Below are 26111 nucleotides of genomic sequence, written 5' to 3' on the forward strand. Positions count from 1 at the left end.
TGTAAATGTGTTACCATACTTTCATAACTTAAAAAAAATGTTTAAAAATAAAAAGATGGTCTCTCCAGTGTGATAGAGCACCACGTTGCATGCTCAGAGTCAGGGATAACTTGGCAAATTTCCTAACAATATCAGAAACATCAGATGTTGATACATGGTAAAAGGTTTAAAGCTTTTCTTTTTTGTTAAACATCAGAGCAAATAAGGCTTACCATAGTTTAGAATTTAAAATTCTCCTGAACTTTTAAGATAAAAGACTTCGAACACATTTTGATCTCCAACTTGTCTCCTTTTCAGACTGTCAGAAGCACATTTGTTTTTCTTTTGCTCTCATTTCAGTAAAACTGTTGGAAAAGAACTGCTAGTATCTAAAATCATTCTAACAAAGTTTGAGCTGGGCCACAACAATCCCATTTAAAAGTACTTTTCCCTACTTGGGGCTTCCCTGGTGGCTCAGAGAGTAAAGAATCTGCCTGCAATGTAGGAGACCCAGATTCAATCCCTGGGTTGGGAGGATCCCCTGGAGAAGGAAATGGCAACTCACTCCAGAATTCTTATCTAGAGAATTCCATGGACAGAGGAGCCTGGCAGGCTACAGTCCCTGGAATCTCAGAGAGTCTGACACGACTGAGTGACTAACAGTTTCCCTGCTTGATGTCTTTTATGTTTACTAAGAAATGAGCTACAGTTGAAGGCATTTGTCCATTTCTCATAACTAGTATCTTTTCAGGTAAATTTGAGCTTTAGGAATCCGCTCATTTCAGTTGCTCAGTCGTGTCTGACTCTTTGTGACCCCGTGGACTGCAGCACACCAGGCCTCCCTGTCCATTACTAACTCCCGGAGTTTACTCAAACTCATGTTCATTGAGTCAGTGATGCCATTCAACCATCTCATCCTCTGTCGTCCCCTTCTCCTCCTGCCGTCAATCTTTCCCAGCATCAGGGTCTTTTCCAATGAGTCAGCTCTTCGCATGAGGTGGCCAAAGTATTGGAGTTTCAGCTTCAACATCAGTCCTTCCAATGAACATTCAGGACTGAGTTCTTTTAGGATGGACTGGTTGGATCTCCTTGCAGTCCAAGGGACTCTCAAGAGTCTTCTCCAGCACCACAGTTCAAAGGCATCAATTCTTTGATGCTTAGCTTGCTTTATAGTCCAACTTTCACATCCATACATGACTACTGGAAAAACCATAGCCTTGACTAGATGGACCTTTGTTAGCAAAGTAATCTCTCTGCTTTTTAATATGCTGTCTAGATTGGTCATAACTTTTCTTCCAAGGAGTAAGCATCTTTTAACTTCTTGGCTGCAGTCACCATCTGCAGTGATTTTGGAGCCTCCCAAAATAAAGTCTGTCACTGTTTCCACTGTTTCTCTATTTGCCATGAAGTGATGGGACTGGATGCCATGATCTTTGTTTTCTGAATGTTGAGCTTAAAACCAACTTCTTAACACTCTCCTTTCACTTTCATCAAGAGGCTCTTTAGTTCTTCACTTTCTGCCATAAGGGTGGTATTCTGTCACAAAGACTGGGTATTAAAAATCAAACTGGTTATACTTACAGGTTTCTTTTCAGCATAAATTCTCTCCAGGACAGTCTAGCAGATTCACTTTGCTGTACAGTGGGAACCAACACAACGCTGTCTAGCAACTATACTCCAATATAGTTTTTTTAAAAAGATTTTTTGAAAACATTAAGATTGTAAGATTTCTCTTTGGATGCCATGGATCTATAGTTTCCTAAAATAAAAAACCTTTTTATGTTTTGAAGAAAATCACAAAGGCCTGACTGCATACTTGGAGAAGGAAATGGTAACCCACTCCAGTATTCTTGCCTGGGAAATCCCATGAACAGAGGAGCCTGACAGGCTACAGTCCATGGGGTCACAAGAGTCGGACATGACTGAGTGACTAAACGACAATGAACTGCATACTCATTGCTTATCAAGGAACTCTTTTCCTGCCTTCATCCATGAGAGATCACCCCCATTTATTTCTTCAAGCTTAATCCTTTTCTCTTTCCCAGAATTAAGAGTGAAACTGTGACAGGTCTACAGACTGGTACATAGGTTAATGTAACAGGAGACCCATTTCATCCTGGGGTTCTGTCATCGTTAGTTTTCAGCGTCTGAAGATAATCTGGGGTCTGGCTTTCAAGAAATCACTGACTGTGTAGGATTTTCCCCTTTCTACATGAAGGCATGTAAACATTAGCTTTGAGACATTTTGTAGCTTTATCTGTTAGGTGGTTGCCTGTCAGACTGGGTCTGTGTTGACAGTCTTGCTGATTATTTTAGAGAAAATACTGATAACCAGGAGTTCTTGCCAAAAATATTATAAGCCATTGGCACAGGTCCAATTTTACCACTGTGAGACTCATATTCAGGGACAAAGACATTAGTTCCTTTCAGAATAAAAATTAAACTAAATTCCTGACCACAAAAGGTCAACCGACCCCACTCCCCTTGAGTTTTCCTTATATTAGAAGGTATCCTTGGGTCTAATTAACAGTCTCAAATCACCAAGCACTGAAGTGGAGGAGCCAGGAAATATGAATCTAGGAAGCCTTTTACCATTCTTGTACTTTTGGTTTTGGATCTTGCTTCATTTCTTACATGTTTTTACCTGAAAAATATTTGAGTGCTGCTAGCCCCTGCTTCCCCATTTAGCTTGTCTCCCTTCTCCACATTCTTCATCTTTTAAAAATTTTTATTTAATATTGAAGTATGGCTGATTTACAATGTTGTGTTAGTTCCATATGTAAAGTGATTCAGTTATACATATATCTATTCTTTTTCAAATTCTTTGCCCATTTAGATTTTTCTCCACATTCTTTAAACTGGATGTTCCCAAACTTTGGCATGGCTCAGAATTATCTAAAACACCTGTGAGGCATAGGTTACTAAGCTACCTCCAGAGTTTCTCATCCAGTAAGTCATGGTTAGGAGTCTGGGGTTTGCATTTCTAACAGATTCCCAGATAATGGAGATGCTACTCATCAGGGGTCACACTTTGAAAACCACTGCTCTTGTCTCTAATTGTACCTGCAGCCCCTCAAACATACCATGTTTTCCTCCCAATCTAGCCTTTGCCCAGAACACACTCTTCAGCATTATCTTCTTTGTCACTTAGGAGGTCTTACAGATTCAACTCACATACCACCTCCTCTGGGAAGCCTTCCTTTATGCCCTATTCCAACCCTAATACAGACTAGGTAGTTCTCACACTGCTATACTTAAAATGAATAACCAACAATAATCTACTGTATATATAGCACAAGGAATACTGCTCAATGTTATGTGGCAGCCTGTCTGGGAGAGGAGTTTGAGAGAGAATGGGTACATGTGTATGTATGGCTGAGTCCCTTTGCTGACCACCTGGAATTATCACAACATTGTTAATCAGCTATACTCCAATATAAAATGAAAAGTTAAAAAAATAATTGGGTACTTCTGTCTTTGTCTTTATCATGTTCCATTACATGTCTGTTTCCCGCATTGGACTCTTAGCTTTTGGAGAGCAGAGGCTGTGTTTTATTTTTCTTCATTCACCAGTGTCCACTCATGTGACTAACATGTAGCAGGTGCTCAGTAGAGCTTTGAGGAATGAATATGCGCCACTCACCAGAGTTCTGTTTTCCTTAACCAAAGGATGTGAGGCACAGAAGTGGGGACCTGAATGTAACCACATCTGCACTGCTTGTATGAACAACGGGATCTGCCATGAAGATTCTGGGGAATGCATTTGCCCTCCTGGGTTTATGGGGAGAACATGTGAGAAGGGTAAGTCAAGAGTGCTTGATGAATACCTTGTGGATTTAAAATCCATCATTGCTGAATCCAAATTTTAGATCTGGACACAGTTGGGGATGGAAGCTAAATGGCCTCTGTGACACCATATGGTACCTTTGTGTGAATTCAAAAAAGGTGCCCTTTCCTGAAGGCTCTTTATTGTCAACCACTGGAAAGTTGTGAAATTCACTCAGTCATGTCTGACTCTTTGTCACCCCATGGACTGTATAGTCCCTGGGATTTTCCAGGCCAGAATGCTGGAGTGGGTAGCTGTTCCCTTCTCCAGGGGATCTTCTCAACCCAGGGATTGAACCCAGGTCTCCTGAATTACAGGTGGATTCTTTACCAGCTGAGCCACCAGGGGAAAGTTGTGACGGTGTACAAATCTGTGATGTCATTGATGTGAACACCATTCTGTCAGTTTGTGCAATGCATGACCTGTTCACCTGGGAGTAGTGGCTCCTATGTCCTGGCCAAAAGGCAGTTTCATTATCTTTAAGGTGGACCATGAGGGTTCTTTACCCTGACCATTCCATGGCTCAGACTGGACTCTTTTCCATGTTCAGTGGTCTAGGAGAGACCCTTGAAAAGAAGAATCGTGCCTTTCAAAGGGTTGGGTATTTGCCTCTGAATCATCTTTTTCTCTCCCATAGCGTGTGAACCGCACACATTTGGCAGAACTTGTAAAGAAAAGTGCAGTGAACCAGAGGGATGCAAGTCCTTCGTGTTCTGTCTCCCAGACCCCTATGGGTGCTCCTGTGCCACAGGCTGGAAGGGTCTGCAGTGCAATGAAGGTATGGACCAGTCACACCCTGAAGAGCCAAGGTTCTAGCAGGTATACCTAGGAGACCCAGCTTCCCACACATCGGTGTGTAGGACATACCTGGATTACTCAGTCAACTGTCTATGCTGAGCTATAGGGTTTTGAATCAAAGATACTTTCATCCAAAGTTAATTATGATTTTGTATTAAGACTCTGGACCACTTCTAACATGCTGCTGATAACTTATTAGCATTGAATTTTATTAGATTTAAGAATCTTAGATTCAAGAGTCTTATTAGATTCTTATCTTATTAGGAACACAGATTCTGCTCTATAGGTCTGGACTGAAGACTGAGGGTCTGCATTTCTAACAAGCTCCCAGATTCTGCTGCTGGGTTTTAGACCACACTTTGGGCTGGAAAGGCATAGATTTATTATTTTTTTTTCACTACATCATAAATATCAGTACTTTTATGTCAGATCCAGACAAGATTTGGGATTTGAAAATCGAGGAAGTTAAGATCTTATCTTCTGTGGACCTTGCTCAAGCGATACTAGCTTCACCTACTCAAAGAAGCTCAGAGGTGTATGTTTTTCATCTACTTTCCAATAAGCTTTTCATATTGACTATCACACAGTAACTTAATGTGAATGCCTGCATGTTCAGTCATGTCCAACTCTTCAAGACCCTGTGGGCTGTAACCTACCAGGCTCCTCTGTCCATGGGATTCTCCAGACAAGAATACTGGAGTGGGTTGCCATTTCCTCCTCCAGGGGATCTTCCTGACCCAGGGATTGAACCCACGTCTCCTGCATCTCCTGCACTGCAGGCGGATTCTTTACCACTGAGCCAAATGAGGAGCCCAACTTAACATGAATCTGTAGCCAAATATGCTAGACCCTCCCTAACAAATGCTAATGTGGTGAGTTAGCCAGCACTCAAAGACATTTCAGTATTTGCTCCCCAGAGTCAGTTTTTTTCTGTATCTGGCACTGCTGGGAGATGGACTACATGGCACTATTCCATTTCTTCTTGTGTTGATTGTATTCTAAACATTGTGAAAGTTACAGTGAGGAGACTCTGGAGTGTAGCCTATTCCTCTGAGGAGTGCTTCTTTTGTTTTGTTATGTCCTATAAGGCAATCATGTCCTATAAGCCTGGGATGACTCAAACTGCAAACTCTGACTCCCAGGCATCAGCTTAGACTCAGTTCATTCCTTTTACCTTTAGCTGAGCTGTGTTGAGCCTGCATTTAAGATGTGTGGTTCAGGGAGCAGCCAGAAATTTGGGATGTCCTCCCTCTGGTTCTTCCTTTCTAGATTTTCCCTCTCAATTTCAAGTGGCTGCAGTTGCCCTGACTCTGTCCTCTAAGACTCCTCTACCAGTAAGGCTTCAGGTTTTTGCTGGAGTTCTAATATCCCCACATAGTGTCAGCTGTGCCAACCATGAGACTAAAAGCTGGAAAATGGGGAGCACACCATTCCCGTATTCCAAGTTTTAATTCCCCTCGGAATTCTCCTGGTCCTTCCCACCCTCCCTCCCACCCCATCATTCTTCAATGCTTTCAGGTAATTATTTCTAAAGTAGTGCTGTGTTGTTATTTTTGGGAAGGGCAGCCTGGTAAGTGCTTATTCAACTTGCCTGGAATCAGAATTTCTCTAACCTTTAATTTCTTGGTAATACAGATATATCACTTACTACCTTTTATAACCAGCAAAGTTGATAGCTTGGAAAGAAAAATAAAACTAGTCACTTAGAGACTGAGTTTTCATGCTTCCCTCATGTTAACACTAGTTGTCGATGTCTTTGTTGACAGCTTGCCAGCCTGGTTACTATGGACCAGACTGTGAGCTTAGGTGCAATTGCGCCAACGGGGAGAAATGCGACCGGTTCCAAGGATGCCTCTGCTCTCCGGGACGCCAAGGGCTCCAGTGTGAGAAAGAAGGTAAAGCAAGGTAACACTGTAATCAGGGCCGAGTCCGGCACGTCTGAACCCAGCTTTGCTGGCATAATTCTTGCCCCACTAGCCCAAGAGTCTTAAACTCCTTCTGTTTCCAAGCAGAAGCAGGGAAGAATAGATCCTCTGTTCTAAAGGACAGCTTTCTGAACCTTCTTTATGGATTCTCACACTGGCCCTTCCCATAAGGAATGAACCCCGTGCTCTCTGTAGCGCAGTAAGTGATAAGCAGCCACTGAGAGCCCTGTCTACCTCTTTGTCGGTCTCTTCTAGGCCCAGACCTTTCCCTGGATATGCTCAGCAGGGAAAGAGTTACTGTGAAGAATTGCAAAGTTAGATTTTCTTGGCTGGCTTTCTTCATTTACCATACTGTTTTTGAGGTTTATCTATATTGTAGCACATATCAGTATGTTTCTTATTCCTTTTTATGGCCCTACCATCTGTTCTCATTTAAAAATCTTGTTTGAACACAGCCATGCCCCTTTGTTTACCATATATCATGTGAGGCTGCTCTTACGACAGGGTTGAGTAGTTACCACCAAGAACATATGGCCTGCCAAGATGAAAATGTTTATTATCTAGTCCTTTAAGGAACGTCTGCTAACCCCTGTCCTAGAATATATGTTTCAAAATCAAAAGAAGCGTATTTTTAAAATTTAAAAATGATAAACGTCTTTTTCAGTCAAACAAATATAAATGACATATATCCAGTGAAATCTACATTCAGAGCAGTAAGACGTTTATAGTCTTTTCTCTGTGAGTTTTAAACATCAGAACGAGTATGGAGAGAAATGCCAACTGTTTTCTCAAAGGCATCTCAGCTTTATACTTTCCCTTCTACCCCAGCATCATTGCTACAGGGTCGGAAGCTGGGAGGGTGTAGGGAGGGGAGGAAAGGCTGTGCGGCTGGCAGAGGACGGACTGAAGTGGGCAACAAACAAGCTTAATGACTTGCCTTTTCTGTTCCACTTCTACCTTTCTGTACTAAGGCCAGTGCTGCAAAAAAATGTGAGACTCTCAAACTTAGACCCAGATTCTGGGCTTTCAGGGGGCAGCCCCCTTTCCCCACACCCTCTACCTGTACCTGCAACCTCCATCCAACTGCAGAAAACTGCAAGGGGACAGAGAAGGAAAGGCAAGGATTGAAAGTGTTAGAGCACTTTGAAGAATTCCAGCACCAATACCTAAGTGTGCTAAGTTTGGCAAATTTTCTCATTACAGTCTCCCCAGGTCTGTAGATATATCAAAAAGAATACCTTTGTGGCTATTAGACCATTTCCTTTCCTGCTCCATATACTTCACCTGTTTTCATTCTAGGCTTGAGAGATAGGATATCAATATAAAATATCAATATTGATGCATTTACCTTGACCCCCACCTCCTCTCACCACTGCTATGGGGCAGCTTGTAAATGACTGCTGTTCTTTTTTTCTGGAAAGGACTCAGCCACTTTTCCAATGTTTTAAGTGCATGTTCATCTCCTACATTATTTACTGAATGTTGGACCATTTTCAGTTGTGTCCTACATGTGGTCCAAAACTCTCTAAGACCCCACACAGAATCCAGAATAAAATTGTTAAATTTCAGGATTATTCATTCTCTACCCTGCAGATATTAAGTAAGGAATCCTGATGCCTTTCTTGATACCGGAGACATTTATTTTCCTTTCCATGTTGGCAGCAGTATTTTTTATTTGGCTACTGATGAGAAATTGGTTAGGAGAATTTTATTCCATTTCACTTCTTGGATGTAAATGTGAATATAATTAATCATTAGCCAGGTGCAGTCTTCCCAATCAAAGAGACATCTCTCAGATATCAAAACTAACGATCACATTATTGATCAGAGAATTCAGGGGCTTGCAGAGTGGAAGAAGAACTGGATTTGGTTTTTGTTTTTGTAAAAATAAATTCCCTTAAAAAGCAAGAGAGGGACTGGACAGTAAGATCTGCAGAGATGTGGTGATGATGACCATTTCAGCATTGAGACTATATCCCCTAGGACCCAGAGAAAGTACATCATTATGGCAAAGAGTGTGAATTCTGGTTCTGGTAACCATTTTAATGAGAATTGAGAGCAACTACCCCCCAAAATTTATTATGTAGTGATAAAACAATAAAATACTTATCAATTTCTTGCCCAGTACGTGACTTGCTAGATGGTAACTATTTTCATAATTTCTGCTTCTGCTGTGTTAAAGATTAGGTTTCACAGTGTTGTCTCCTTCATTCAGGTGTGCCAAGGATGACTCCAAAGATAGAGGATTTGCCAGATCGTATAGAAGTGAACAGTGGTAAATTTAACCCCGTCTGCAAAGCATCTGGCTGGCCGCGACCTGCTATTGAAGAAATGACCCTGGTGAAGCCAGATGGGACAGTGCTCCGTGTAAGAGTTATTCTCTCTCCCTCTTTTTTTCAGTAGAACAAATTATAGCTTTTTAAAAAGTTGAAGCATAGTTGATTTACAGTGTTGTGTTATTTTCAGGTATATAGCAAAGTAATTCAGTTATATTTTTCAAGATTATTTTCCATTAAAAGTTATTACAAGACATTGAATATAGTTCCCTCTTTTATACACTAAATCCTTTTTGTTTATATAGTGGTTTGTATCTGCTAATCCCAAACTCCTAATTTATCCCCCACTTCTCCTCTTTCTTTCCTCAGTGGTAACCATAAGCTTGTTTTCTAAACTATAAGTTTGTTTTCTATGTCTGTGAGTCTGTTTCTGTTTTGTAAATAAGTTCATTTGTGTCATATTTTAGATTTCACATATAACTGATATCATATGTCTTTTTCTGTCTGATTTGCTTCACTTAGTATGATAATAAGTCCATCCATGTTGCTGCAAATGGCATCATTTTACTCTGTTTTATGGCTGAGTAGTATTCTATCGTGTTTATGTATGTGTGTGTGTGTATGTGTATCACATCTCAGACAAGACTGGGTATTCATTTCTGGCACTTACCCCTGGTTAGGGTGCTACCACAGTATTTTTCTTTGCTTGAAAGAAATAAGGACTAAGCTAATTTTCCACGTTTCCCTTCCCTCTCCCAACAATGCCAAATGCAGCAGAGACAGGTACCACCTCAACTTTCTCTGTGTCACAAATGGTCTGCAGAAAATTGATTTATATTATTATCTAAAGACTTTGAACTAGTTATTTTATTTTTCTCCCAAAGATGACCAAAAATCAACTTGATCAGAAGGTAGATCCAAATGATGTCTTAGGGGCAGAATACGCAGAATATTCACACATCAGATGTTCCTGATTCCACTTTAACAATCCACTAGGTGTAGCAGGAGCCAATTGACAGCTTCCAACATCTTTTTGGCCTGTCCTAGTCACAGCTACCTTCTAGTGAGGGCTGACCACACTACACACATCTCACTTAACATTAGTTAGTTATTTTGCAGAAGTGGAAACTGGTTGGGTGAAGTTAAATAACTAAGGAAAGTGAGAATCACTCAGTCGTGTCCAACTCTTTGTGACCTCATGGATGGTAGCCCACCAGGCTCCTCTGTCCATGGAATTCTCCAGGCAAGAATGCTAGAGTAGGTTGCCATTCTCTTCTCCAGGGGATTGTCCTAAGCTTGGAATCAAACCTGGTCTCCTGCACTGCAGGCAGATTCTTTACTCTCTGAGCCACCGGGGAAGCCCAAGGAATTGGCCAAAATTGGCAGAGCTCAGGCCCATGTGTTTTCAGAGCTTTGACTTTTTCCATAATACCATACTCAGCAGCTTCTCAAACACTTTAGAAGCCATTTTGTCTTTTCACCCAGCCATCACTGCATTGGACCAGAAAGGAACAAATGTTACCAGAAGCAGTTTAGAAGGAATTAGACTTTTTGCTTGGAAGTGTTTATCCCATACTCCCAAACACACAACTACAACAGCAGGATCTGCAAGGGCGTCAATCCAACATAAACTTGCAGGGTTACTACAATAGCTTTGGAAATAAGCCAATGCTTATACAAGCATTGGACTGATCTTCTTAATCTCTCCTAGAAAACTTATTTAACAATGAGATGGGGTCAGTGTTATGAACCTTTGTGTTTATACCTCTGTAGAAGCTTCTTTTTTATTTTTTGTATTTGACCTTTCCAGCCAAAAGACTTTAACCACACGGGTCATCTCTCCGTGGCTACCTTCACCATCAACCGGATCCTGCCCCCTGACTCAGGAGTCTGGGTCTGCAGTGTGAACACAGTGGCTGGGATGGTGGAAAAGCCTTTCAACATTTCTGTTAAAGGTAAGTTCCATTTTCCAGAGGAAGAGATTGTATCCTTGATGATTCTGCATTTATGTATTGCTGGGTGCTGCCTTTAGATAGAAATGCCCTCTGACCACTAAAATGCCCTTTGGATGTTCTCCAGGATACTAAGCCTTAAGCAAAAAAATTACGTGCATTGAAATGGAAAGGAGGGAATTAAGTTTATGACCTTTGGAATTACATAGCCCTGGGTTTGATTTTTATGGCTGACAGCTAGTAAACTTGGGTGTGGCTTTGAATGGCAAATGAATTTGACCTCTCTGTTCAGTTCAGTTCAGTTGCTCAGTTGTGTCCAACTTTTTGTGACCCCATGGACTGCAGCACGCTAGGCCTCCCTGTCCATCACCAACTCCCGGAGTTTACTCAAACTTCTGTCCATTGAGGCGGTGATGCCATCCAACCATCTCATCCTCTGTCGTCCCCGTCTCCTCCCACCCTCAATCTTTCCCACCATCAGGGTCTTTTCAAATGATTCAGCTCTTCACATCAGGTGGCCAAAGTGTTAAGAGTTTCAGCTTCACCATCAGTCCTTCCAACGAATATTCTGGACTGATTCCCTTTAGGATGGACTGGTTGTATCTCCTTGCAGTCCAAGGGACTCTCAAGAATCTTCTCCAAAACCACATTTCAAAGACATCAATTCTTCGGCGCTCAGCTTTCTTTATAGTCTGATTCTCACATCCATCCCTGACAACTGGGAAAACCATAGCTTTGACTATTCGGACCTTTGTTAGCAAAGTAATGTCTCTGCTTTTTAATATGCTGTCTAGGTTGGTCATAACTTTTCTTCCAATGAGTAAGCATCTTTTAATTTCATGGCTGCAGTCACCATCTGCAGTGATTTTGACCCCCCAAAATAAAGTCTGTCACTGTTTCCACTGTTTCCCCATCTATTTCCCATGAAGTGATGGGACCAGATGCCATGATCTTAGTTTTCTGAATGCTGAATTTTAAGCCAACTTTTTCACTCTCCTCTTTCACTTTCATTAAGAGGCTCTTTAGCTCTTTACTTCTGCTGCTGTTGCTGCTGCTAAGTCACTTCAGTCGTGTCCGACTCTGTGCGAACCCATAGACAGCAGCCCACCCGACTCCTCTGTCCATGGGATTTTCCAGGCAAGAGTACTGGAGTGGGTTGCCATTGCCTTCTCCGGATGTACTCTGCATATAAGTTAAATAAGTAGGGTGACAATATTACAGCCTTGATGTACTCCTTTCCCGATTTGGAACCAGTCTGTTGTTCCATGTCCAGTTCTAACTGTTGCTTCTTTACCTGTATACAGATTTCTCAGGAGGCAGGTCAGGTGGTCTGGTATTCCCATCTCTTGAAGAATCTTCCACAATTTGTTGTGACCCACACAAAGTCTTTGGCATAGCCAATAAAGCAGAAGTAGATGTTGTTCTGGAACTCTCTTGCTTTTTGAAGGATCCAGCAGGTGTTGGCAATTTGATCTCTGGTTCCTTTGCCTTTTCTAAATCCAGCTTGAACATCTGGAAGTTCACGGTTCATGAACTGTTGAAGCCTGGCTTGGAGAATTTTGAGCATTAGTTTGCTAGCATGTGAGATGAGGACTATTGTGCGGCAGTTTGAGCATTCTTTGGCATTGCCTTTCTTTGGGATTGGAATGAAAACTGATCTTTTCCAGTCCTGTGACCACTGCTGAGTTTTCCAAATTTGCTGGCATATTGAGTGCAGCACTTTCACAGCATCATCTTTTAGGATTTGAAAGAGCTCAACTGGAATTCCATCACCTCCACTAGCTTTGTTCGTAGTGATGCTTCCTAAGACCCACTTGACTTCACATTCCAGGATGTCTGGCTCTAGGTGACCTGCCTGAACCTTTCTTTATTTGTAAATAAAGCTTAGCTTATCTGCCACTCAGGGTGATTGTGAGATGGTTAAGTAGTGGAATTGCACCTGGCACAAGTCTGGTAGTGATTCTCTTTTGTAGAAAGTTTAACTTCATCATTGTCTTGATTTCTGATTCACTACAGAGAAGTTAGAGAATCTTTATTTGCAGACTACTCACTTAATATGAAGCCCAGGCTATGCTATACAGTGAACATGAATGATTTTCTCATATATTCAGAGTTCTGAATATTCTTCCTACTATGAAATAGTATTTCAAAATTCAGAATTATTCCAAGTGGATTTGTGTACATTTGAGGCTTGAGGGGAAGGAATAGAGTGGAAGTAAATCCAAGTTCCCTTGGCTGTTGTACAGAGATGTAATACAAATTTTAAATTTGAAAGTTACTTTTGAACAAAAGTACCTAGCACTTTTAGACTAGTGCTTTTAGACAAAAGCACCTAATAACTCTGTGATATGTATTCTAGAAAGGCATTGTACTAAATATTTCATTCATTTTATTATTTTAAAAATATTCATTGTATTTATTTATTTGGCTTCGCCAGGTCTTAGTTGTGGCAGGCAGAATCTTTAGTTGTGGCATGTGGGATCTAGTTCCCTGACTAAGGATTAATCCCAGGCCTCCTACTTTGGGAGTGCAGAGTCATAGGCACTGGACACCAGGGAAGTCCTATCTTACTTCATTTTTATAAAGACCAGGCACAATAGTATTGTTATCCCCTCTTGATCAGTCCAGAACTAGGTTCAGAGGTTTAGGTGACTTGCCTAAGGTAGCCCATCTTGTGAACAGCCAATCTCAGTTTTGAACCTGGTCCAACCCTGCATCATCATTTCTAGATCATTTTGCTTTCTTAGTCTCTCCTGTTACAGATAAGGAAGCAAGATAACTGAAGTTGATATGTATGTAACCTACTTCGCCACTTGATTAGGAATCTTTGGGTGATCCTAGAGGTAATTTCTGTCAATGAAAGTAAATACCCAGAACATAATCTTGTTTTAAAAAAAGGTCAGTAACAATAGTAACATAAATAGAGCCTCACAGAGTTAGATTCTCTGCCCTTAGAACCCACAGAAACAACCTCAGAGTCTTTAATATTTTTTTTGATTACTGGAAAAGCCTGGATCTATTTTATTCAGTAGAACATTAACACAATCAAAATAATTTCTTACATCATACTTGTTCTTGGAAGAAAGGAAATGATATGCAGACAAGACAAATTATGTTATTTTTGGAATATTTGCCGTCCATGGAAAGTAAATAATAAGTAAAAAAACAAACCATGTTGCTAAGATTCAGAAGAATCACTGATTCTAATTTTTATTTTTTAAATAAGACACAGCACGCAACACCAGTCCATTGAAATATCTCTAGTTCTAAGTCACTGATGCCTCTCCACTGTCATATTGACTGGTATCCTCAAAATGGAAAACTGCAAGTAGGTAAATTAAGCAGTGTCTTTAATCATAATATTAAAAAAGATACAGAGATACAGATCTCCTTCAGTATTTGTAGGGGATTGGTTCTAGGACCTCTTTGGATACCAAACTCCACAGATGCTCAAGTCCCTTTTATAAAATGCTGTGGTATTTGCATACAACCTGCGCACATCCTCCTGTACACTTTAAATCATCTCTAGATTCCTTAAACAATAGCCACCCCCCCAGCTGTTTCACTTTCCAAGGTTTCAGTTACCCATGGTCAACTGAAGCTCAAAATACTAAATGGAAAATTCCAGAAATAAACAATATGTAATTTTTAAATCGTGTACTGTTCTGAGTAGTGTGATGAAATCTCACACTGTCCCACTCCATCCTGCCTGGGATGTGTGTCTTCCCTTCATCCCAGTAGACATCTACATTATCATTTCCTCTGTCATGGTATCAAAATGCTCGTGTTCAAGTAAACTTTCTTGTATTTAACAATGTGATGCTAGCAATTTGAATATTCCCTTACTCTGCCTAATTTATAAGTTAAACTTTACCACTGGTATGTGTGTATGGGAGAAAAAATGGTGTATATAGAATTTGGTACTGTCTGCAGTTTCAGGCATCCACTGGAGTCTTGGAAAGTATCCCCTGCAGATAAGGGGGATTATTGTAACACCTAATATAATGTAAATGCTACGTAAATAGTTGTAACTATAATATAAATATTTTGTAAATAGTTGCTGGCACATGGAAAACTTCAAGTTTTGCCTTTTAGAACTTTATGGAGTTTTTTTTTTTTCTTCTTCTTTCTGAATATTGATCTGCCCTTCGTTGAATCTGCAGATGTAGAACCTGCATATAAAAGGTTGACTATACTAGACTTTCCTCCCAGAGTACAAATTAGAACCACCACTTTGGAAAATTGGCAATATATACTAAAGCTAAGCATACACCTACTCTGTGATGACATTCTACAGCTAAGTTTATGCTCAAAAGAAATCAGTGCATTTGTTAAACAATCTTCAAGAATGTTCTGAGGAGCTTTATTCCTAATAGTCCAAATATGCATCAGCATTAGAAAGAATAAGTAGATTGTGTTATATTCATATGTAATAGGTTTCTAGGGCTGTGGTAGCAAAGTACTCTGGACTGAGAGGCTTAAACAACAGAAATTCATTTTCTCAGTGTTCTGAAGGCTAGGTGGGTGATCAGCGTAATCTTACATTGATCTGAGATCAACGTGTTAGCAGAGTTACTTATTTCTGAGGCTTTGCTTCTTGGCTTGTAGATAGCTATATTCTCCCTGTATCTTCTCAAGGTCTTCCCTTTGTGTGTGTGTGTGGTAATTTGATCTTCTTATGAGGGCCTCCCTGGCAGCCCAGATGGTAAAGAATCCACCAGCAACTCAGGAGACCAGGGTTTGATCCCTGGCTCAGGAAGATCCCCTGGAGAAGGGTTTGGCTACCCACTCTAGTATTCTTGCCTGGAGAATTCCATGGACAGAGACGCCTGACTGGCTATAGTCCATGAGGTCACAAAGAGCCGGACATGACTGAGTAGCACAGTAATGAGGACAGCCATCACATGGACTTAGTGATGACTGTAGCCCTCACTGTGACTGAATTACCTCTCTAAAGACCCCCGTCTCCAAATACTGCAGCGCTCCCCTCACACAGCAAGGGTGACGTGCAGGGCTGGCTTCATGGGCTTAGGACCTGTCCACACAGGGCCCTACACCTGGTTTAAGTTTCTGCTGTCTTCAACTTGAAGTTTTATCTTTGAATTTCACGAGTGAAGTCCAGTGACACTGTGGAGCTTGTGCATGAGCAGAAGAGACAGATTCACAGTCTGCCTCCTTTCTTGGCCACCCCATTCCCATACATGTTCTCCATGCCCCAGGAGTCTGGTGGACCTCTTAACTCACGTGAGTTCAGTAAGACTCAAAGCAAGTTGAGTAAGTTGAGTTACTTCTATAATTGAGTAAACAGGATACTGACAGCCTGACTAAACATCCTTTCCTTTCAAACCAGAAGTTGCTTCACATGGTAAACGTACTGTACGTTTGTTTATATGCCATGCCCCTTATGGGGGCTAAAAACTATTAAAATATCTAAGAATGTTTTCTTTCATCAAGAACCAATTTTTTCCTTGTTGGGGGTACTATTTCAGTCCCATTGAGAATACATGATCTTTGAGATGGGGACATCATTCTGGATTATATAGGTGTGCTCAGTTCCTTACTCATGACCGACTCTTGTGACCTCATGGACTGTAGCCTGCCAGACTCCTCTGTCCGTGGAATTCTCCAGGCAAGAATACAGGAGTGGGTAGGCATTCTCTTCTCCAGGGGATCTTCCTGACCCAGCAATCAAACCTGGGTCTCCTGCATTGCCGTCAGGCAGATTCTTTACCATTTGAGCCACCTGATTATCTAGGTGGACCCATTCTAATCACAGGAGTCTTTAAAGACTGTCAGAAAGAGATATCACAACAGAAGGAAGGTCAGAGAGACATGAGTTTGTTGTCTTTGAAGATGGACGAAGGGACCAGGAGTCAAGGAATACAGGTATTTTTTAAGAAACTGAAAAGAAGAAAACAAATTATCCCCTACAGCCCATAGAAAGGAACACAGCCCTGTTAACACCTTGATCTTAGCCCAGTGAGACTAACTACTGACCCCCAGAGACCTCTGATTTCTGACCTCCAGAGCTATAAGATAATAAATTTATGTTGCTCTAAGCAGAGAGAGAGAGAGACAGACATAGCCTGGTGGTCTAGTAGGATGATTGATATTAAATAATCACACAAAGAATAATGAATTCTGAAAATTACAGTGAAGGAGAAGATCTGTGGAAGTGTGTGGCAAGTGAGTCTAACCAAGGTTCAGGGATAGACACTGTGAGGTCACATCAGAGCTGAGGGTTGAATGATGAGTAAGCGTTAACTGCATAATCGTGGGAGGTCTGGTCCTTTCCTTGCAGGAGAACAGTATCAGCCAAGAATCTGAGACAGAAAGGAGCCTGGTGCATTGTTAGTTGGATGAACTGAAGGTCACTGGGACTGGAGGGTATTGGCTGAGAGGATGAGGGAGCTAAAGAGGCGGTGGGGGCGCTACTGTGCAAGGCCTGGTAGGTCATGGTATGAATTTCAGATTTCATTCGAAATATAATGGGAACGCATGGAAAACTCTTGATCAGAGGAATGCTCATCCTTTAAGAAAGCACTCTGTGGATGGTAGGTTAGAGGGGTGAGAGCAAAGCCAGATCACAGAGCAGGTAAGTGCATTCAATCTGATCAGAGAACTCGAAGAGGGCTTTGTCGGGAATGTAAAGGCACTTATCCACTACCCCTATCTCAGAACAGCGGTAAAAACCCAAAATGTAAGGACTGATCTGATTCTTGACATTTTATTTAGTTCTTCCAAAGCCCTTGAATGCCCCAAACGTGATCGACACTGGACACAACTTTGCTGTCATCAACATTAGCTCTGAGCCTTACTTTGGGGATGGACCAATCAAATCCAAGAAGCTTCTGTACAAACCTGTTAATCACTATGAGGCTTGGCGGCATATTCAAGGTAAGATTTGGCAAGGAAATGCTCCAGCAAGAGATGGGACACCAGGAAAAGAAATTTGTCCCCAAATGTAGACATCCTCTCTCTCAATCTCAACCCTCCACCCCAAGGTAGGGGCTGTGGCAGTGGATTCTACTTTGGAGTATTCAGGAGAGAGTGGTGGGGTGATGGCTCCTCTGAGTTCTGGGTCTACCTTTCTGAAAGTCATGATGTAAAATGGGACACAGAACCAGCCTGTGTCAGGAGCTACTATCTTCATCAATACTTCCTGTCCAGGTTTCTCTGGATCCAGTCCCATTTTTACTCTGTCTTGCTTGGTCATGGTAAAAGACACATGTTTATGCTATGAATATGGTAACAGGGAAGTCCAGGACCCACTGGAAAGGCAGAGACTTAATCTGCTTACATCTGAGGGGTGATTGTTGCTACTGTTGTTGCTGTCCAGTCACAAAGCTGTGTCTGACTCTTCACGACCCCATGGACTGCAGCACACCAGGCTTCCCTGTCCCTCACCATCTCCCAGAGCTTGCTCAAGTTCATGTCCATTGAATCAGTGATGCCATCCAACCATCTCATCTTTGGTCAACCCTCTTCTTCTGCCTTCAATCTTTACCAGCATCAGGGTCTTTTCCAATGAGTCGGCTGTTGCTACTGAACCAAGTTTTTTTTTTTTTTTTTTTTCTTATTTGAGTTTGCCCTGTCTGCAGTCTCCTAACTCACAGAAATTTGGGGAGGAATTTGGGGTGTGGCAGACTGAACTGGGGTAAGGGGAGGTGGGGGTACAGATCTGTTCCCAACTTTTGAAAGCAAAAGCCCCAAATGTAATAAACTGTCAAACATTCATGAAAACAGTTAAATTTATTTATTTTAAGTTAAATTTACTTTGAAACACAAATTACAGTCCTGCTTGTTGCATGATGATGTAATAGCACTTTTTTTTTTTTTAAAGCTGAGCACCATCTATTGACCCAGCTGCTTAAATTGTGCCATCTTATCATGAGACATGCCACAGCCACACTTGTAGGGAACATACACACCTCCATCAATACTCTAGTCTCATAATGCCCATGAATTCCTAAAAGGGCCCTCTGCCCGTGACTGCAATGAAGGAGACACCAGAGACACTAGTTCCATCCCTGGGTCTGGAAGATCCCCTGGAGATGGAAATGGCAACCTGCTCCAGTCAGTATTCTTGCCTGGGAAATCCCATGGACTGAGGAGCCTGACAGGCTACAGTCCAAAGGGTTGCAAAGAGTCGGACACAACTGAGCAACGAAGCTCATATAATCAAGGAAGTTACCAAAAAAGAAGAAAACAAAGGTTTGGGGCTTAATAATACTAGCTGACCTGAGTACGTTGAAAAAAGTCATGGTGGTATTACGGAACTCTTCACATTCTTTTGAACACTCATCCAAAATTCAGAATCCCAGGAGCATAAGTCTGATTTGCTGGACTGTTGTTTCTATGGACAATGGCTAGGTCTTTTGAAAAAGCAACTTAAAAAAAAAAGATATTGATAATCCATCATCTCTTTATGGACATCCACAAAGAGGTCTTCTAAAAACCCTTAAACACAGTCCAGTATTTTTCCTTACTGACTTTATCATGTGGTAAGGCAAAAATCTACCTTTGCAATATTCATAGCTCAGAAGAAAATAGCTCAGAAGGAAAGAAGCACATGTCATTTGTTTCTGGGAGGTATTTTCAAATACTTCAGAACCCTTTATTTATTATGACATGACTATTACAAATTTGTTGTCTGATTAGTGTAAGCAAACCCGCAAAGAGTCTTTTCTCTTGATAGCTTGATTGAAATCACTGTTTGCGCTTGAAAACAGTAGATGTTAAGTTATTTTATATTATTCTAATTGAGTTTTCCCTCCTAAATCTGATTGATACTCCCTATAGTTAAGATGTGCTTGATTTTACTCTACAAATGAAAATACAGAAACACTGGAGCAGAAATGTATGAGTGGCACAGAGATACTTACACGAAAAAGCCTTGTTTTCTTTTATAGTAGGGACACAGACCCTGAAGATGGAATTGCCTCTCTGTTCTACTCAGACACTGTATTTTTAAAAACCAAATATTAGTTCCCATCACAATAACAGCATTCCAGTTTAAAGAATGTAAAAGATTGCCAACTTAAGTTTCCTGGACTTTCCCTCTTCTCAGTGACAAATGAGATTGTTACCCTCAACTATTTGGAACCTCGGACGGAATACGAGCTCTGCGTGCAGCTGGTCCGGCGTGGAGAGGGTGGAGAAGGCCATCCTGGCCCTGTGCGGAGGTTCACCACAGCTTCCATCGGTCAGCTGAAGCACACAGGCATTTATTCAGGAGCTGGGTGGGTGGGGGAGGAAGGGGAAAGAGGAAGGAAGACCAGGAAGGGTGGTGGTGGGTGAGCGGGTGGGTGGGAAGGGTGGTGGAAGGGGTTTGCTTTTGAATGGGTGGGAAAGTGACAGGAAGGCTAGAGACTTGGAGCCAAGCCAGCCCTTTATTTGGGCTGCTCTCCTGGTCTGTCTCCCTGGGGGAGGGGGCTAGAGTGATCCACGGGGACAGAGAAGGAAGCAGATGAGCCTTCAGGAAGGCAGGGACATCCCTGAGGACTTGGGATTTACTTTGTAGCAACTGTGTTCAGTCTTGGCTCCTGAATTTTACCACCAGCTTCCTGTTTCCATCTTAAGGGCTCAGGCCAGGCTCTTGCTGCATACATACTCCAGAAATCCCAGTGTGTTTATAAAGTAAATTTCTAGCTTTTCAAAGTCATTCACACACATGGTGAACACATCAAATAGATTGAAAGGCTTTTCAATTAGTCCTATGCTCTATCCCTCCATTTCCCCATCCTATTTCCTTTATCTCCTTGAGCCATATGATATATACTGCCCTGTTTCTCTCCTGACATGGCATGCAGGATCTTAGATCCCCTTACTTCCTGGACTAGGGATAGAACCCATGCCCTCTGCAGTGGAAGTGCCAGGTCCTAACCACTGGACCGCCAGGGAAGTCTCTACCTCTGTGTTTCTAAATCAATGGTTCTGAAACATTATTTTCCATCAGAATCATCTGCCCAGCTTATTAAAACAAATTTCTGGGCCTTGCCTCCACGGTTTCAGATTCAGAAGATTTGGAGTGGGAATGGGGCTCAAGAGTCTGCATTTCTAATAAGTTCTCCAGTGATGTATGATGCTCTGGTCTTAAGTGTACACATTCTAAGTGTAGCACTATTTCTTGATGGGTCAATGTCAGTCAATAGCTATCAGTCTTCTATTGTGTAAACTGAAGAGCCTCTGAATTTGTGAAGTTTCCTGGATGCTAGCCTGAACTCCAGCTTTCTGCTTCCCAGTTCCCCTCCTCTGAAAGGTCTGAGTGAGTCCTTTTAACGTCCTCTTTAGTGTTTAATGTGCCTTGCGTGTAACCGTTCTGTTACTATCTCTTGGTCAGTGCTCCACAGTTTCAGGTTCACATTTATTTAATTCTTAGAATTGTCATCTTTCCCATTTTATAGATTGAAAAGTAGAGTCCCAGAGTGGTTAATAACTTGGCTATGGTGATGTATCAGATTCTTCATCATCATACTAGATCTTCAGACTTGATCCCTTTCTGTTTCTCCAGTTATTAACTATTTTTTTTTAACCTGGAGCCCAAAGGCACCAAATCCTTTCCCGATTGATGAGTTTTCCTAGTTTTCGTCCACTTACTAAAGGCAGAAGGATATGGGATGCTCTAGTGAGAAACTAGGAAGAGCATCAAGCTCTCCTGCAAAGGTTGTGCATTCCTCATACACTCTTCCCTCCACACCCCCCATCTAGTATCCATCTGACCGGCAGCATCGTTAATGAACCAGATGAAACTCAGGAGCTGCTCTGATGCTTGTAGAAGCATTGTACAAGTAAGAGATGGCTTCCTTGGAACCCACCAGGTAGAAACACCAAAAATAACACTGGCAGGGACTTCCCTGGCAGCCCAGTGCTTAAGACTTTGCCTTCCAATGCAGGGGGTGTGTGTTCGATCTCTGGTCAGGGAGGTAAGATCCCCCTTGCCTTGCAGCCAAGAAACCAAAACATAAAACAGAACCAATATTGTAACAAATTCAATAAAGACTTTAAAAATGGCCCACATTAAAAAAAAAAATCTTAAAAAGAAAATAACCCTGGAAACCACATATAACTTAGAGGATAAAAGGAACCTCCATGACTGTGATGCAAGGGGCCCCTGAAATGTCATCATGTTGCTGCTACGAAGCAAACGGCAGCTTATTCTCTCCTAGGCCAGTGCTGATGAATCAAAAGGGGAAGGGCACAATCTGACTCAGATGGAAAGTATTTATGGAACAGAACATAAAACACTTAACAGACCCACAGTGTGCTGTCTTCAGCTCTCAGAATATGTTCCAGCCAGGATGTATTCAGAGGTCTCTTGGAATATTTCAAAGTAGTTCTCAGGGGTGGGTGGGAAGGGAATTCTTAAAGGTTCATCTTTTCCCATCATTTGAGTTTTGCTGATGTTTGTTTTTAAATTCATTTGGCAGTCACACTATTTATAAGTGTGTTGACTGAGTGGCAAAGGCCGGGAAGGCCAGGAGGGGAGGGGACAGGACACACTCTGAACACGGGCAGAAAGAGGGCAGGTAGGGAGGGGTGACGGGTAAGCCATGCTCTCACAGGGAGGGGAAAGAGGAAATGACCATTTATGGGGCTGCTGCTCTGCACAAGGCACAGGCTTAGAAGGTTTGCATGTTTGCTCTGCACCATCAGCCCTCTTTCCGTCTGTTGTGTCGTTACAAGCCTGCCTGGCCATTCCAGGTGGCTTATTTTGGAACTTTAGAGAAGAGCAAAGGGAGGTGATGGCACCTCTCGAAATTTGCAAAGGTTATGGAGAAAAGACCAATGAGACCTGTAGCACAGTGCCAAGCAGGTGGCAGACCTGATTGCTGGTTCTCCCTCATTTATGGGTGGTAAAGCTGTTAGTGAGAGTCCCTCTCCTGAGGAGTAGAAATAGACACTTCCTGTCACCTCTGACCAAGTTTCTCAGCCTTCTTACTTTATTTTTTTATTTTTATTTTTTCATTTTATTGGAGTATAGTTGATTTACAATGTGGTGTTAGTTCAGGGGTACAGCAAAGTGATTGTTATATATACATTCATTTGTTTCCACTTCTTTATTATTATTTTTTTAAATTATAACCCTCTAAAGAGCTTCTTAGATAGTTTTGTCCTTAAGACACCATCTCTGTTTTGTTTTGATGTCTCTTCTGCCATGAATTTTAATACCATAAATTTGTTTATATATTGTGGTCCTTCATAAACCATTGTAATTATCTAAAATTTTCTCATACCCCAAGGACCAATTTTTGCCCCCTTAGGGGCAGTAATGTCCCCACTGAAAATGCATGAGGAGAGGATCCCTATTCTATGTTTTGAAAATATTTTATATCTGGAGTTTAAAATATCAGTGTGCTGTTATTAGTTGAAAACTTGCAGATTCCTTCTCTGTCCATTGATACAACATAAGGTAGGAAGGAAGGGAGGGAGAAAATGTTGATGGAACCCCTAACACCTTCCAGGCATTTTCACCTCCATTGTCTCATTTCTCCTCCTGAGTCTGGAAGGTGAGTGTTTTTATTTCATGCTACATAAATTTTCCTAAGGTCATGGAACTAAAGGGGCATGCTTCTGCCTCTTTGATTTCACAACTCAAGTTGTTTCCATTCAGTTAACTCTCTGGTGACCCAGGTTCTTTGGGGTAATTATGGCCACACAGCCTGTGGTCAGAGCCAAACCTTGATGTGATCAGAGCCTGGCCCTGCCAGGCTGTGTTGTCACATGTGAAATTGTCCCTGCTAAGGGGATGTAACCCTGAAATTGCTTTAAAACATTGCTCAAAACGGGAACAGAAACACTGAATGCCCACCTGCAACCCCACAACCTTGGCAAATCCAGTGTTTCCAATTTTTTCAGTTTCCTTCCTCTTTCACCAATGGTAGACATGACTTTTCCCAAGTGGAAATTAGAGTATTTCTCATGTGGTACAAGTTTTGGAGGGGCTTCTCTACTTTTCATAATAATACTTTAATCCCTTGGATGGCTATATCATAATTTATTAAAACATTTCCCTACTTTGAGCATTTAGGTTTCTTATGATTGTTTGTTATTATAAATAATGTTGTAAGGGACATCTTCATGTCCTTAGCCTTTTTGCTTCCTTTGAGTTATTTCTTCAGGATAAATCCCTGGTAGTCAGATTATACAAAGTATATAATCATTTCTAAGGCTATTGAAAAATATTCCCAAGTTGTCCTTCAGAGGGGTTGTATTTTTGTCTTACAGTTACTGAAACTACACACTAATATTTTAAAGCTTTTGCTATTTTGGTAGGAAAAAAAAGTATTTCATGGCTGCTAGCAGCTGTTTCTTTGCTAGCTTGTATATTATTCTAAAAGCCAAGGTTGTCCTTTGGGGCTGTTGTTAGCTTCACTTCATATAAAAATGATGATCCTTCTGGTTTCTCCTAGGTCTTCCTCCTCCAAGAGGTCTCAGTCTCCTACCGAAGAGTCAGACCACTCTAAATTTGACCTGGCAACCAATATTCCCAAGCTCAGAAGATGACTTTTATGTTGAAGTCGAGAGGAGATCTGTGCAAATGAATAGTGATCAGCAGAATATTAAAGTGCCTGGCAACTTGACTTCAGTGCTGCTTAACAACTTGCACCCCAGGGAGCAGTACATAGTCCGAGCCAGAGTCAACACCAAGGCCCAGGGGGAATGGAGCGAAGATCTCATTGCTTGGACCCTTAGCGACAGTAAGTAACTCATGCTGCCCCAGCCGTGCCTGAATGACGCTTGGTGGCCGCCACTTAGATTTAGCTCCCATCACTTCAAGTCTGCTTCTGAGAAACCACGACAGGTAGTTAGTTGTAAGTGGAGGCCAATGAGTGCCCACCCCCCAACACCTCAAATCATTTTAGTGACCCACAATATCTATGAATGCTCCGTATGTTGGGACTAACAATAATTCAGGCAGGACTGTCCTACGATTTACCTTTCCTTTTTTAAAACACGTTTGTTTATTTTTGGCTCTACTGGGTCTTCATGGCTGTGAACAGGCTTTCTCTAGTTTCACTGAGCAGGGGCTACCCTCTAGTTGCAGTGTGTGGGCTTCTTATTGTGAAGGCTGCTCTTGTTGCAGAGCAGACGCTCTCAGGGCTTGCCGGCTTCAGCAGTTGTGTCACATGGACAGTAGTTGTGTCACATGGACAGTAGTTGCGTCATATGGACAGTAGTTGCGTCATATGGACAGTAGTTGTGTCACATGGACAGTAGTTGTGGCACATGGACAGTAGTTGTGTCATATGGACAGTAGTTGCGTCATATGGACAGTAGTTGCGTCACATGGACAGTAGTTGTGTCACATGGACAGTAGTTGTGTCACATGGACAGCAGTTGTGTCACATGGACAGCAGTTGTGTCACATGGACAGTAGTTGTGTCACATGGACAGTAGTTGTGTCACATGGACAGTAGTTGTGGCACACAGGCCTGGTTGCTCCACAGCATGTGGGATCTTCCCAGACCAGGGATTGAGCCTGTGTCCCCTGCATTGGCATGAGGATTCTTAACCTCTGGACCACTAGGGACCCCTACCTTTCCTTTCAGTGGAGTTATTTATTAAGCAGATGGTGATTCATTACAGAGAGCTCTCTCCTAATCTTAAAAGCCAAGGAACTTTGCTTGAAAATCTGCAAAACAGATAATCCTTAGCATTACAGTATATATTTGAGAGTAAGGAAACAACTTTTCTCTCAAACTGTTCTTCAGGCTCTTCTCAATTTCAGAGTGTCCATTAAAAATTAGTTGGAACTTCTAGGGTTCCTTTGTAGTCTTGAAAGCTTTTTCATCAGGAACCATAGAGTTCTATTTGATTCGCTGCCATAGAACTGTCTGTGCATTTCAGAGTCCTTGCAAAGACCAGGTGTTGCTGGTCACACCAACTATCACTAACACTAGGATCCTGTGGTCTCTTGTCAACTGCCAGAGTCTGAGTTTCTCTTCTGCATCTGAGTCTCCACTTCCCCAGTAACAGTTGTACAAACTGGCTCTGGGTTTCTCCAACCAATCTCTTCTTGTATCAATAACATGTGGAAGTCTCAACCATTTTTCAGTGTTTAGGCATTTCTTCTTCATTTTAAAAAAAATCCTGTGACAATTAGAAGTTATAGGCCAGTACAGAGAATAATACAAAAAAACTACATTTCTACAACCCAGAGTTAACAACTGTTAACATCTTGCCATCTTTGCTTTCAGGCTTTTTTCTGAAAGTAATTCCACAATACAGATATATCAAAATCTTCTTTGATCATCATCCCTACTCTAATTCTCTCCCTGTGTCCCCAGAGACAACCAAAATTCTGTTTGTTAAACCAAGATTATGTTTGTTATATATCTTTCCATTCAAAATT

At 41.7% G+C, this 26111-nt stretch overlaps 1 protein-coding gene across 3 annotated transcripts in view; it reads left to right on the top strand.

The window, feature by feature from the left end:
* The window catches only part of TEK (TEK receptor tyrosine kinase), a 119548-nt gene that overhangs the window by 56900 nt on the left and 36537 nt on the right, over positions 1 to 26111 (top strand). For all 3 annotated transcript variants that reach the window (XM_070480596.1, XM_070480595.1, XM_020887751.2), the window contains exons 5-12: positions 3649 to 3780; positions 4443 to 4583; positions 6370 to 6498; positions 8744 to 8895; positions 10615 to 10759; positions 17492 to 17653; positions 19827 to 19961; positions 24169 to 24456. In XM_070480596.1, coding sequence (XP_070336697.1) covers positions 3649 to 3780; positions 4443 to 4583; positions 6370 to 6498; positions 8744 to 8895; positions 10615 to 10759; positions 17492 to 17653; positions 19827 to 19961; positions 24169 to 24456 — 1284 coding nt within the window. The remainder of the gene's footprint in view (positions 1 to 3648; positions 3781 to 4442; positions 4584 to 6369; positions 6499 to 8743; positions 8896 to 10614; positions 10760 to 17491; positions 17654 to 19826; positions 19962 to 24168; positions 24457 to 26111) is intronic.

This window comes from Odocoileus virginianus, chromosome 18, assembly GCF_023699985.2.
Source record: "Odocoileus virginianus isolate 20LAN1187 ecotype Illinois chromosome 18, Ovbor_1.2, whole genome shotgun sequence".
Classification (NCBI taxonomy): Eukaryota; Metazoa; Chordata; class Mammalia; order Artiodactyla; family Cervidae; genus Odocoileus; species Odocoileus virginianus.